Source organism: Fusarium poae, chromosome 3 (genome assembly GCF_019609905.1).
Source record: "Fusarium poae strain DAOMC 252244 chromosome 3, whole genome shotgun sequence".
NCBI lineage: Eukaryota > Fungi > Ascomycota > Sordariomycetes > Hypocreales > Nectriaceae > Fusarium > Fusarium poae.
The window spans coordinates 191,372-205,606 of NC_058401.1; the positions used below are offsets into that span (position 1 = coordinate 191,372).

Here is a 14,235-nt window from a genome sequence, read left to right on the forward strand (position 1 = left end):
GCCCGAGTTGCTGCCTAGTCTGTCTTGCAAAGAGTAACGTAACAGCATATTTTGCATAAGCCACAGATCCGCGATTGGTGTAGCCATTGGGGACATCCCTCTACCAATTACAACTTTGCACTTAGGACATATATCAACCATCGACTGCAGAATCATATCCTCCGGCTTGTTGAGAAACGAATCAACAAATGAATTGTTCCATTTAATATTGGCCTTGTCATTGAAATTGTCACTGACTTAAATTCCAAACAAAAATATCCATTCTATTCATATTGACCTATATACTGCTCGGGAAAGTACTGCCCTTTACGGATGACTTTCGCGCTACAAAGGGTTCCCGCTCATTGATCAAATCACAGGAATGAGCTTGTGATACTCAGGATTGGAGATGATATGGCTGTTGTCTGCAGACTTTGACATATATATGTAGATCAAGGTAGCGCGGTAAATAAGAAGATTGTCGAGATAATGCTGGACTTGCTCGGCTGGATATTTGAAGCCATCTCCGTCTTTCTCCCAAAGCTTCGTAACGTGCTCCATGTATTCTAGGAATCTGAAAGGTATCTCGTAACGAGCCGGGTCCGAAGATCTATTAATCTTTTTGCAAGTGTCGGTAAAATAATCATCTACTGATGGCGATCCAGGTTGTCGATTACTTTCGTATTCTTGCAGCTTCTGGACCTGAAGGGAAACGAGATCTGTGATAGCCCTCAAGGAATTGGGTATGATTTCACCCTGGTCATTAATTGTCTCGTCGAGGTTTTGGCGTTCTTGTCGCGTGATATCGCACTCGATTGGCCACCTTTGCATTCGCTGTTTTCCTTGGTACATTTCCTTATAAACTAGGGTGGTGAAGGCGATGGCCATAATGCGATAGACCATTAAATATTCGAGCTTATTCTCTTTAATCCATGAATCAATCTCCCATAATTCTTTCTGTACCTCTCTTGTCATAAACAGTGTGCTACTGTTGAGATCGTTCTGTGTTCCACGGACTTCATGGGGCCTTCCAAGACTAGTCGTGTACGCGCATGAATATTTCCAAAGGTCTTCGTTGACTTGGAAAACCGGAAGACTCTGGCTTTCTTCACCTGACGTTGTGTTCTTCGCTGGTATGCCTTCACCAACTATGGCGTCGCGCCCCATGGATTCATCCGCAGTAGTACAATAGCGACTGAGAATTACCATGAAGATAAACTTGTCACCCATGTTGAGCAGCGTCTTCGGGAAGAGATTGATTATTGTCCGTGGTGCAGCAGCTGCAAGTATCGATATATCTCCATCGCCAAAAAGCAAAACATCAGGTACCCCATAATCGTGACCGGAAGGACTTTTAGCTCGGCACCATTCTGACAACAGTGGTCGATCGTTATCGAACAGCAGCACTCTTTGCCTACCTGTGGTAGGATTTCGGATAAATTTCGATAACACACAATCGCATTTTGATATATATATCTTTTCGATTAAATCTCGATAGTATTTTTTATGTTTCTCAGGGGAATATGATAATATGTCCGAGCTGGCCGCAAATAGTTGATCGGCTGAATGGAGAGGCCGAACACTGAATAAAAAGCCGCGACTGTACGCTAATTTGAAGAATAGCCTCTCTGCGGGTGGGCGACTGTATTGCATTTGACTGAACGGGAGTATTTCGTTATTATACGGAATAGCTTGATCGATTGCAGCATACACGCCCAGAAGAGGATGACTTCGGAAATTGATATCCATAAATTCGCCACGCATAGAAGGATAGTTAGCGGTACCCGTGCCGATCGAGTTAAATTGTATTTTGCCAGAAGCTATTGATGCAATGCTTATCAAATCAGCGACAGTGGCATATGCAGGAGCAGCTGCCAAGTCGGACGGCAAGTAATCTGTTCCTTGTGGACTTGTTGCCCATAACTCTGGATGATGTAGTCCAGTATGAGCCAAGAGACGAAGCCATGTTGCAGGGAAATAATCAGTCGGTTTTTTTATAATGTGTTTGAGTTTTGGAAAGAGTCGGCCCCGTTCCCATCGCCAATAATCACTTCCTTCCCATTCTAAGAGATAGGATTCATTATTTATTCGTATTTTGATTTTGAACATCAGATCTTCGATTCTGATGATAGGAGTGTAGGCGATTGATCGATAACGCAGCTCTGACTAGTCAAACTTGCGATTCGAGAGTCTAGCCTAGGTGCCAATAGCGTATTTGCTATATTTATGTCTACCAGGGCCGGCTGCCAAGAAGCCCTGAATAATGGCAAAGAAAGCGAAAGCAGCTGCGATGATACCGATGATAAGAGTGACTAAAAAACTAGCAGGATCCCAGTTGAAATCGCTGCTATCCTCTTTTAACTGCTCGAGTATACTGGCAGTGACACGTAAAAGGCACTCGGTAGCGTTGAGGCCGTTGCAGTTTAGGTCATCCATGTCGGTGAACTGAAGATGGATCGTTGCAGATAAATCGACATCCAGTGGGCAATAAATATATTGGCTTTTGTCAAGGAATGTTGCGCTTGGGGCGAAGTTAGTAAAAGTAGCGGTGCGGGTAGCGCTCGTATCTCCATTGCGCGAGTGAGATGTGAGGCTGAAGACAAGGGAACTTGTAGATCAGGTGGATATAGCTCGCCCGGGCTGTGACCCCGGCCCTGACCCGGGCGGTGCTCCATTTAGCGGGTTAATTATGGGTCAGATTTTAGTTAACCTAGGCTATGGTTTTTATAGCTTACCTAGGCTATGCTCTACTTTTAATATATAATGCATTTTAAATATATTAAAATACCTTTTTAAATTAAATATTTTTATTTTATTTTATTTATTTTATTTATTTATTTATTTATTTATTTATTTATTTATTTATTTATTTATTTATTTATTTATTTATTTATTTATTTATTTATTTATTTATTTATTTATTTATTTATTTATTTATTTATTTATTTATTTATTTATTTATTTATTTATTTATTTATTTATTTATTTATTTATTTATTTATTTATTTATTTATTTATTTATTTATTTATTTATTTATTTATTTATTTATTTATTTATTTATTTATTTATTTATTTATTTATTTATTTATTTATTTATTTATTTATTTATTTATTTATTTATTTATTTATTTATTTATTTATTTATTTATTTATTTATTTATTTATTTATTTATTTATAATATAAGCTTTTATTTTATTTTTTTAAATTTTATATTAAACTCTTTTATATATATATAAATTTCTTTATTATAACTTTAACCTTAATAAAGTTCTTTTAATTAAGCCTTTATAATTAAACTTATAAGAAAGCTATTACTATTAAAAATATTAAAATATTATAATTATTATAATAAAAAGCTTTATTTTTATTAATTATATTAAATAGTATAATTTATTAAAGAATATAGTCTCTTTAAAGTTACTTTTAAAATTATAATTTATTTTTTTATAATCTTTTAAGCTTTTACTTAGGCCTTTTAATTTTCTTAAGGTTTTTAATAAAGGTTAATCTATTTATATAGATTAATTTATTAATAATTCTTTATATTTAAAGTTCTCTTAAGACTAAGTTTCTTAATTAAAATATAACTTATATAGTATAATATAAACTATAACTTATAAAAGAAACTTTAATTAATTATTAAAGATATTAAGATAAAAATTAATTAATTCTAGCCTCTTATTATAAATAGCTAATTATTTTTATAAGTTTTATATAATATAATATTAAGTATTAAGATTAATAAGAATAGCTATTTAAATAAGATATATTTTAATACTATTAAAGAAGCTATTAAGTATTATAAGAATATAAAGTAATTATATATAAAAGCTATTAACCTTTATATAATAAAGAAGAAAGATAATTTTATAAAGGTTAAGTTAATAGCCTTTATTTATAAATTAAATATTATAATTATATTTAATAAAAAGAAGAAAATAAAATTAAAGTAATTATAAAGACTTAAAGAGAAGCTTATAAGAAGGTTAAAGGCTAAGCTATTTAAAGTATAGAATATATTCCTAGAGGTATTTAATATATTAATTATATATAATAACTAGTTTAATTAGTTAAAAAAGTATATAATAATAATAATTAAAGCCTTAAAGGTATAATATACTAGTTATAGCTTAAGACTATAAGTATATAAAAATAAGGGGTTAAACTTAGAAAAAGTTAAATAATAAAGCTTAAAGCTAAAAGCTTAATATAAATAATCTAGTTAATTAACCTTTAAATTTTACTCTTATCTTTATAAGAGATTTATAATATTATTAACTAGGGGTTTTAAATTATAATAATACTTATTAAATAAGTTTTCTTTCTTTATAACTCTATATATATTATATATAGAGATTTAAAAAATTAAAAAAAAATATAAAAATCTATAGTTAAATATTATTTATATTATTTTATCTTTTACTTTAATTAATTAATTTTAATTTATTAAAATATACTTTAATAAAGTTATTAAACTATATAGCTTATTAAGAGTTAAATTAATTAGCTTAATTTAAAGCTTTAAGAATTAAATAGTAACTTTAACTTTATTAATTTAAGTAATTATATAATATAATAATATAATATAATAATATTTTAATTATAATTAAATTAACTTAATATATTATATATTAAAAGTAAAATATTTTATTTAATTATTTAATTATTTTTTATTATAATTATTATATTAAATAAAAATAAAAAAAATTATATTATTTTAAATTCTTTTTATATATTTATTTTAATATTAAGTTTTTATTAAATCTTATTAAATTATATAGCCTTATAGCTTTATTACTCTTTTTATTTTTTTTTTATTATTTTTATATTAAGTTTATTAAGAAAGTTATTTCTCTTTTAAATTATATTAACTTTTAAAGACTAATATAATAATTATATAATTATATAATATATTATATAAATTATATTTTATATAAATTATATTTTATATAAATTATATTTTATAATTTAAAAATAATTATTATATTTTTAAGCTTTATATATATAAATAATAATTATAAATTATCTTATTTAATATATAAAAAATAATAATATTTAAATAATATATATATATATATATATATATAATTTAAAAAAGGTATTTTAATATATTTTAAATATATTATATATTAAAAGTAAAGTATAGCCTAAGTAAACCTCTTATAATTAATTATAGCTCTTTAAGCTATAGCCTAGGTTAATTAAAATCTAACCTACAATTAACCTACTAAATAGAGCACTGCCCAGGTGAAGTCCGGGGTAACTGCCCAGGCGAGCTACATCCACGTAGATCAGGCTGTGACGCGTTACTGCCTAACAGCGGGGAACAGCGGGGAACAGCGGGAATGAAGTGAGACGCTCTTTCATTGGATAGAGTATTTCAGCTCTCATGCTTATCTTCGTTCTTTTTATGCCAACATACAGTCAGACGAATAATCTCGTTTTGCAATTTGCTGCACGCGAGGCACTGTGGGAATCGCGAAGCCCTCAGAGTATCAGAAAAATTGGCCGCTGTGAGCCTCAGAGACGAAATTAGTGGACCACTTTATGCTCTTTAGACTATAGCTCTTAGACTATTTATTTTATAAACTAAGACTTAGGAGGTCATTTTTCTGCTACCCACTGGAGGGCTTGGACAGGCCAATTTTTCTGATACTCTGAGGAGAGCACAGATCTCGCTGACTTATCCGGCCAATCCGGGTAAACTACGGATCGGGCAGACGATTTACCTGGTCAATTGACGATGCCTTTATGCATCAGGACGTTATACAGATTGGGAGGTTTCCTTTTTCGCTAGCCAATGAACCTAAAAGGCGCCGCACTTTAGGATTTTACACAATGAATGTCACAATTTTAAAGGTGAATGTAAAGGATATCGGTAAGGGAACACAATATTAGGATGATAAACATCATAATATACATAAACACTGTTCTGCAAGAACAATGTCATGGTCTTATATTTGTACAAGAAATTTAACAATGAAACTAATCTTGCTATATTATAGACATGCCAGCTGGAATGTCTAGACTAGTGGCTAGCAGAGACAATAACCCCCCAAGTCTTAGGTTATAAAAATAAATAGTCTAAGAGCTATGGTCTAAGGGCCCTAAAGTGGCCTACTAATTTCGTCTCTTATGCTTTTAGTAACTAGATAAATTTTTTACTACCCTGAGGAATAGCTTGCTATAACCCTGCTCTGATAATAATTACGCAGGAAAGAGTATAAGGGAGGCCCCTAAGGCTAAGAAGGAAAAAAAATCAGGAATAAATTATTATTATTACCACTAGTACCTTCTAATTAACTATATTATTAGGACTTCTCTGTGATCTAATAGCAACTGTATTACTCCTTCTAATAGTAGCACTTTAGGCCCTTGATAAAAATATAATCCTGCACTAAGCAGTATCCCTGGCGAGTGTTCTATGTAATCATATGTGAGGTCTGTAACACTCTTCATTGATTGTAATATAGCAAGGTGTCCCAGAGAACAAAGCCCATACCATACTAAAACAGTGGAACAACATCAACAAAACGCGTAACAACAAACTGCCGGGAAGACTATAAAATAGTCCCATTCTACTTCTTGTATTTCTTCTTCTTTTCTATCCAACAATCTTCTCACTGACTTCCTCCAGCTTTACCAAGGTAAACTTATTATCATCACTCTCAACACTATTTCAATCTTCGCAAAGCCGTAAGAAAAACACCAAACAAACCACCAACAAACCATCAGCAAGACATCAAAATGTCTTCCAACAAGGACCAGATCACTCATCTCGGCTCTGAGCTAGAGAATCTGCACATCCCAAAGCAGACTGAGGAGCATCACAACAACAACCGAACTGCAGACGCTATCAGCATCCCCGATCCATCGGGTTCGTCTGGTTCGTATGCTATGACCAACCTTCCCCAGATCTTCATCACAGGCACTGACACCATGTCCCAGACGGAAGCTACTTCCGGCGCCGGTTCCCACCCAGCATCTCATGCTGCGGGTGGTCGACCTATCGCCACCGGTCGCCTAACTCCCATCTCACCTGTGAAAAACGTCAACCCGCACCCTTACCTGTCCATCTCGACAGCTCTTCTCCAGCACGCCATCATGGAATATCTCAAGCCGGACAGCTGTTACGAACGCTCCGTCCTACGTCGCCAGTCGGTTTACCACCATTGGCGTTGGGTCCCGTATGTGCCTACAGGTGCGTCAATTATGCTTGGTGATGTTGAACTCGTCAGCATCAGGGATGATGTGATTCGATCCAAGATCGATCGCCAGGAGAGAGTCTTTGAGCAGCAAGACAATGTTGGCGAATTCTCTCGTATCGGAGAGCACATTGACCTAGATCTCACCGTGCCTGAATATGCTGGATGGAGAGTCCTTGTTTGGCGTTTCATTGGGCTTAATGGCAATCGAAGTGAATGGATGGATCGCCAGGGACGTGTCGTTGCTAACCCGAGGGCCCAACACCGTCAGCCAGTGACCGAAACCAAGTACTAAATGTTCTTGGGTGAGGAGAGACTTTGTCTCTCAATGGGGGTGTGCATCCGATGAGTGCTGGAACACGCAATCGGCTTTTCTTTGTAGTTTGGGTAGGGACATGGCATAGATTGTGGCAGTGGCCCATGTTCCCGGATGGGACGGCGTTTATTGTAGTTTAACCCTAGATTGACAATCAAATTCCTTGAAAAAATAACAGTGCCTTCATAAGTTTCCGTGACTCAAAACCTCTATGTTATTAACAAAGTCATAGGTAATAGTTACTTTCCATTATCTTGAGTCTGCCATTTCGTTAGTCATTTATCCAAGCATTCAGCGATCAGCGCATCGTGTTTGCGGGGTAACGCGGGGATGTTCAAGGGTTCAAAAGTCCACCAGTAGAACACAAGAACAGAGTGTAACATCGTGTTCAGCAGATCGTTGTTCATTAGAACAAGCACTATATCCTCCCCGCACACATTGTCAGTAGTTTTGCCTTTATTCCGGACCGATGCGGGCCGTGAACAATTGATATGGACATCAAGTTGACGATCCCGGTTAATAAGTAAAGGCTATGTAACGTCACCGAATTTGTTCACTTGGCAGTCCGGAGTGGAGATGCGCACGAATCCTGCTCTATGGATCATCATCAGGAACTACCGTTGAACGGTACCGTAGTATTGAGTGTCGAGTCATGATATGATTATGCATGGTGACCGAGGCAAATATCCTCCAAGCAGTGACTTCTTCTGTGGTCGTCATAGGGTAATATTCATGAGAGTACTTTAAATACGCGGTGACCTTTGAACTTGTGATGGATATGTTGTGTTGGTCTTCTCTTAGAGACTGGTGTGCTTTAATCTGACATTCTAAACTAAATCGGACGACATCATTATCGCTTGAACAGTATCAATGATTGCACTACCTCCAAAGGTCGCCCTTGTGGCTCTCGCCTGCGCCTTATTCCCTGCGAGTACAACCGCCCAGGGTCCATACGAAGCAACATGGGAATCAACAGACAAACACAACGCTGCCCCGGAATGGTACCGCGATGCCAAGTTCGGAGTTTACTGGCACTGGGGCGCTTTTACAACCGCTCAATACGCCAGCGAGTGGTATCCGCGCAACATGTACGAGCCCGACTCCGACCAGAAAAAGCATCACACAGAAACATACGGACCACCAGAGGAGTGGGGCTACGAGAACTTCATCAAGGGTGCAAAGGACAAGAAGGGTAACTTTGTCCAGTTCAAACCTGTCCTCAAGTCCGAAAGAGGTGAATTTGATCCAGAAGCTATCATCAAGATAGTTAAAGCTTCTGGAGCTCGGTTCGCTGGACCTGTGGCTGAACATCATGATGGTTTCTCCATGTGGGATAGCAAGGTCAATGAGTGGAACCCAGTCAACTATGGTCCCAAGATAGACTTGGTTAAGCTCTGGGCAGATCTCGTGCGGGAGAATGATATGAAACTTGTTGTTGCGATGCATCAGGCGTACAATTACAATGGTTTCTTCCAATGGGCACCTAAGACAAATGACACGAGCCTACAGAAACTACTTGGCCAATTGCCTCGCGATGAGTCGGATCAGCTCTGGTTCGACAAGCACCGAGAGATGCTTGATCACGTTCAACCCGACATCATCTGGAACGATTTCTCACTCAACAGTCCTGGAGAATGTGGAAGCTTTGAGGGTCCTTGTGCAGTAGATGAGCAGAAGCGTCTAGAGTTTCTTGCCTACTACTTCAACAGAGGTGAGGAGTGGGGAAAAGAAGTTGTCACCACTTACAAACACCACGACCATGGCTTCCGAAACACATCAGCCGTTGATGACTGGGAACGTGGTGGACCATCCAATCTTGTTCGACCTTACTGGCAGACCGACGATGCCATCAGTGCATCCAGTTGGAGTTACACCGTCGGCATCAAGTACTACAGCTCCAAAGCCATGGTACACTCTTTGCTTGACCGTGTCAGCAAGAATGGAAACATGCTGCTCAATATTTCGCCCATGGCTTCTGGCGTGTTGCCTGAGGAGCAGATCAAGGTTTTGAACGATATTGGTGACTTTCTAGGTCGTTATGGCGAGGCTGTGTATGACACTAGGGCGTGGGATATCTATGGCGAGGGACCGAATCAAGTCGAGGGTGGATCTTTTACTGCGCCACTTCAAGGGAACAGCAGTGATGTTCGGTTCACGCGCAACAAAGAAGATGATGTTCTCTACGTCACTGTTCTCGGTTGGCCTGAGGATAACCTCGTATCGGTCAAGAACCTTGGATCCAACGCTCTGGTCGATCTCAAGTCTTTGAAGTCTGTCCAGCTACTCGGCGACAAGGCTGGCGATTACATCAAGGTTTCTGAATGGGAACAGTCCAAGGATGCTTTGGATATCACTCTTCCTTCTCAACCCGCTGAATCTCTTGCCTACGTTCTCAAGCTCACCTTTGATGGGGGTATTCCTGTCCCTCAGCCTGAGCGCGGTGCAGCTGTTTTCTCCAATGCGGATGCCACTGGAAAGGGTGTCTCACTTGAATTGGGTACATTTGACTCTGTGTTTTTGACTGAAGCTGGACTCAAGCCTGAGGATATCGGCTTTATCCGAGTGTCGAATGGCACACAGGTCACTCTTTTTACTGGACTCAGGTTCACGGGGGAGAGCAAGGAACTCAGCGCTGGTGAGCACCAGGTTGATGGCGGTTCTGTAGGCTCTATCGCGATCTCAAAGATTTAAGGTCCACATGCATCCAATTGATCATGATGACTTGGATTACACGAGCGACGAAGAATTTAGCATTCTTTAATTGATAAATTACTTACTATCTTATTCTTATTCTTTATTCCTAGCCCTGTCGCGGTGTTTTACGCTTCATGTTCTTAACAGTTGACTTATCCACCTTTGAAACTTTTTTCTTCAAAACTAAGTAATATTCCTGTCGTTGTCCTTCAATCAAGCAAAAAGAACATCTTTGACTACGACAGCAAAAATACCAATCGACGCAGGCCTGATTCGAACAGACGCCTCCGAAGAGAATAGATTTCTAGTCTATCGCGTTAGACCACTCCGCCACTGCGCCTTAGCTGATTGGATGAAAGATGATGCCCAAATGTGGAATCAAGATACCGATTGCGTCTTTGTCTCCTTCTTCTCGTGTGTCTTGTTGTGGGCAGAAGAACACTCGATATATTAACGCTTTCATGTTCTTGATTCTGCCGTGACTTTGCTCTTAGCACTTTCTTCTCGTACAAATAATAACGCGAGAAAACTGTTCTAAACTTTCTACTAGACCAAGATGTAGCGAGTCATAGTAAAATCGAAGCAAAAAAGTCAATGCCGAGGTTATGGAGATTTAAATTATTATACTGGACTATCAATTACGTAGTCACTTAATCTGATCAATAAAATGGATTATCCTAAATTCATTCTATCTTCTACAAACTTAATGTCAACATACCCTGTATCGGATTCTCGGAAGATGTCAATCCGGCCAATACCCCGATTGACACCTTAGTCTTACCAAAACTTACAGAGCCAATACAACAACCTTGTAATCATGTAAAATCTGGGTCTTCTCGAAACCATAAAGTCTAGACGTGATTTAGAAGGTGAATGTGATAATATACATGCCCTTGCATATAGCAAAGCACATCCCAACGTCGTATTTCCCCACAAGCGAAAGATTGACTGCTCGGGCTGTGACAACTCTACAAAGTTTTCAATCAGGCTATTCGTTATATAAAGCAGTTGGTATATCCATAATTCCTTTTCACTCGTTACAAACCGATCCCTGTACCACTAATCACGATGCGACTCTTTAGCATTATACTTTCTTTCACGAGCCTAATGGCGACCACTACTGCTTTAGCGCTCAAGTCCACCAAACACTGGACCATCGGTACAGACATTCAGGGTTCAGAGCGACTCAACGGAGTAAGCTACCAAGAAGACGCTCTTATCACATACGGCGACTATCAATATGTGACATTCTACGAGACTGCTCCCGCAGGTTACCTCAACCATTTCGTCCGCCTCGGTCGAAGAAAGATCTCACCTAGTGTTGCGGATTGGGAGTATCTTACACTTGATGATTACACTCAAAAGACGATGGATGGACACAACATGATATCCATGGGTATTTCTGGTGATGGAAAGATTCATCTTAGTTTTGATCACCATGTGAGTTGCACGAATGAGCAACGAAGTCAAGCTGATCTGTGAAGGATGTTCCTATCAATTACCGAGTCTCAAAAACAGGTATCGCTAAAGATGTCCCCTCGAAATGGTCGTCAGAGCTGTTTGGACCTGTTGTCCACGCGCTGGATGGATCGACAGGACCTTATTCGCCTTTGACTTATCCTCGTTTCGAACCACTTCCTAATGGTGATATGCTTCTTGAGTTTCGCATTGGACAGTGAGTTCAATATGACTCTCTTGGAGACTTTTTTACTTATGGATAACATTAGATCTGGATCTGGTGACAGCTACATTCATCGTTACAGCTCCTCCACGGGTAAATGGCAAGCTCAAGGGATGTACATCCAGGGCGACGACAACAACGCATACATTAACGGTCTTGACTATCTTGACGGAAAGCTTTATACATCTTGGACTGTGCGAGAAACACCAAATGCTGACACCAATCATGGCGTCTATTTTGCGTATTCCAATGACGATGGCAAGACATGGTTCAACACTAACGGCACCAAGCTTACAATGCCTATCTCAACTTCTGATGCGAGCACTCTGATTTGGGACATACCACAGAACAGCCGCATGGTCAACCAAGAGGGTCAACTTGTCGATACCAAAGGACGTTTTCACATTCTCATGAGGGATTTACTGTCTGGCAAGCATCTTTACCAGCATTATTTGCGAGACACGGACGGTAAGTACCACCAGGTCGTCATGAACACAAACTGACAGTTTTAGGAAAATGGACAAAAAACGCGATCAATCCGACTGGTCTAAATGGCCCAGACCTGTATGATCCAAGAGGCAAATTCGCTGGAGACGCATCAGGTGAGTACCTGTTCGGACTTCTTCCGGATCCTGTGAAGCAATTCACAGGAATCTACGTGGCAACGGCTTCCAAGGGCTTCAAGGACTGGACATCTCTGGCTGAGATTCCGAATACATCTACTGAGCCTCTGTTTGATAAGACTCGGCTGCATGACTTTGGTGTTTTGAGTGTGTTTGTGAGACAGGCCGGTGGATTTCCGGATAGGAAGCTGCAGGTTTGGGATTTTGAGTTGGATCTATAGATTGAACTTGTTGAACTACCATAACTAAGCTTCATTTGCGTCTAATGCGTGTTTAAAAGTCTAGATAGTAAGATATTACATGTTGGTCGTGATTGAACCACGTCGGGTACCTCGGGTGCCTGCCTGGTCAGATATTTACCCCGCCCTGACTCTGATACAGTCAGACTTTGTTGACCCATCAACACTATCTTGACATCAGCACATACTTTGCATCGAATTTATTACTGCAGCAATTTCAATTATGGATAAAATCGTTCAGAAAGCAATTCAATATACCATAGAGATGAGGAAACCAGCTTCTTCACTCTCATGGAAAGCCGATCAGATATGGCAGCAGCCCTTCTATAGCTGGTCTGACAAAGACAACGAATGGCAGCCTCTCCAATCCACCCAGCCGTCATCAGGGACTCCAAAATTGAAGAAGATAGCGGTATACAGCTGGAACATAGATTTCATGCTCCCACATGCTGAGTCTCGAATGAATGCTGCTCTGAAGCACTTGGAAGAGCTCAGTCGGCAGCATCGATTGGATGAGGATACAGCCGTTATTGCCAATCTACAAGAATGTGTACCATCCGATTTGGACACTATCGGCGAGAAAGAATGGATTCGGGAAGGTTTCTATCGAACAGATATTGACACGTCAGCTTGGGCTTCTGGAGCTTACGGCACGACCACGTTGATCGACCGACGATTCGACATATCATCTTGTTTTCGAGTACACTATTCGGCTACCAAGATGGAACGAGATGCGCTATTTGTTGATGTCTCACTGCCTTCGGATATCAGGAAGTTCAGGTTCTGCAATACGCATCTTGAGTCTCTCGCTCTTGAACCACCTTTGCGCCCAGCGCAAATGCGCCTCATCGCTTCACATATGCACGCCGACAATATTACCGACGCGGTCGTCACAGGAGACTTTAACGCCATACAACCCTTTGACCTAACCCTCCATTCGGATAATAACCTCAAAGACGCATATTTAGAGCTTGGCGGTGAAGAGGGTGACGGACGAGGTGATGATACTGGGGGATATACATGGGGTCAACAGGCTTTACCCGAGTTGAGAAAATTGTATGGCTGTTCGCGCATGGACAAGGTATTTTTCCGTGGCGATGGCCTCAAGCTTTCGCAGTTTGAGAGATTTGGGAATGACGTTGAGCCTGATGACGAGGATGAGGACGCGAGACAGGAAATTCTTTCGATTGGGTTTGAACGGCCGTGGATCACTGATCATCTTGGCGTTAAAGCGTTGTTCGAAGTTAGTGTTTGAACATGATTCGTTGTTCAATTATGGGGTTAGGAAACTATCGATACACAGATAATGTTTGAACAGGGTTACATGGTCGATTTATTGCTACCCCAATCATCTATCGAGTCTTCATTAAGGTGAACTTTGAGTTTAGAGACTATGATAAACCCTTGAGTAATTGCGGATTGTGATGATGGTCTTCTCCCTAGGTACCCTAGATGAGGGTTAACCATTTGTAAAGACCGTTCATTTCGACAATGTT

At 39.0% G+C, this 14,235-nt stretch overlaps 5 protein-coding genes and 1 non-coding gene across 6 annotated transcripts; 4 read left to right on the forward strand and 2 right to left on the reverse strand.

Moving 5' to 3' along the window:
- Nucleotides 1-348: 348 nt before the first annotated feature.
- On the reverse strand, nt 349-1,209 carry FPOAC1_007415 (uncharacterized protein; the record flags this gene model as incomplete). The annotated part of the gene is made up of 1 exon (XM_044851882.1): nt 349-1,209. The coding sequence occupies one exon, from the start codon at nt 1,207-1,209 to the stop codon at nt 349-351; it is 861 nt and encodes a 286-aa protein (XP_044704552.1).
- Nucleotides 1,210-6,728: 5,519 nt separating this feature from the next.
- On the forward strand, nt 6,729-7,481 carry FPOAC1_007416 (uncharacterized protein; the record flags this gene model as incomplete). Its single annotated transcript, XM_044851883.1, has 1 exon — nt 6,729-7,481. The coding sequence occupies one exon, from the start codon at nt 6,729-6,731 to the stop codon at nt 7,479-7,481; it is 753 nt and encodes a 250-aa protein (XP_044704553.1).
- Nucleotides 7,482-8,372: 891 nt separating this feature from the next.
- Nucleotides 8,373-10,193, forward strand: FPOAC1_007417 (uncharacterized protein; the record flags this gene model as incomplete). Its single annotated transcript, XM_044851884.1, has 1 exon — nt 8,373-10,193. One exon carries the CDS (start codon nt 8,373-8,375, stop codon nt 10,191-10,193), a length of 1,821 nt encoding a protein of 606 aa, XP_044704554.1.
- A 261-nt stretch (nt 10,194-10,454) lies between these two features.
- Nucleotides 10,455-10,536, reverse strand: FPOAC1_007418. Its single transcript has one exon. It is a non-coding gene; the product is annotated as a tRNA-Ser (tRNA).
- Nucleotides 10,537-11,303: 767 nt separating this feature from the next.
- On the forward strand, nt 11,304-12,721 carry FPOAC1_007419 (uncharacterized protein; the record flags this gene model as incomplete). The annotated part of the gene is made up of 4 exons (XM_044851885.1): nt 11,304-11,636; nt 11,681-11,871; nt 11,924-12,345; nt 12,390-12,721. The coding sequence occupies 4 exons, from the start codon at nt 11,304-11,306 to the stop codon at nt 12,719-12,721; spliced, it is 1,278 nt and encodes a 425-aa protein (XP_044704555.1).
- A 283-nt stretch (nt 12,722-13,004) lies between these two features.
- FPOAC1_007420 (uncharacterized protein) lies at nt 13,005-13,994 on the forward strand (the record flags this gene model as incomplete). The annotated part of the gene is made up of 1 exon (XM_044851886.1): nt 13,005-13,994. One exon carries the CDS (start codon nt 13,005-13,007, stop codon nt 13,992-13,994), a length of 990 nt encoding a protein of 329 aa, XP_044704556.1.
- Between the last annotated feature and the right edge of the window lie 241 nt (nt 13,995-14,235).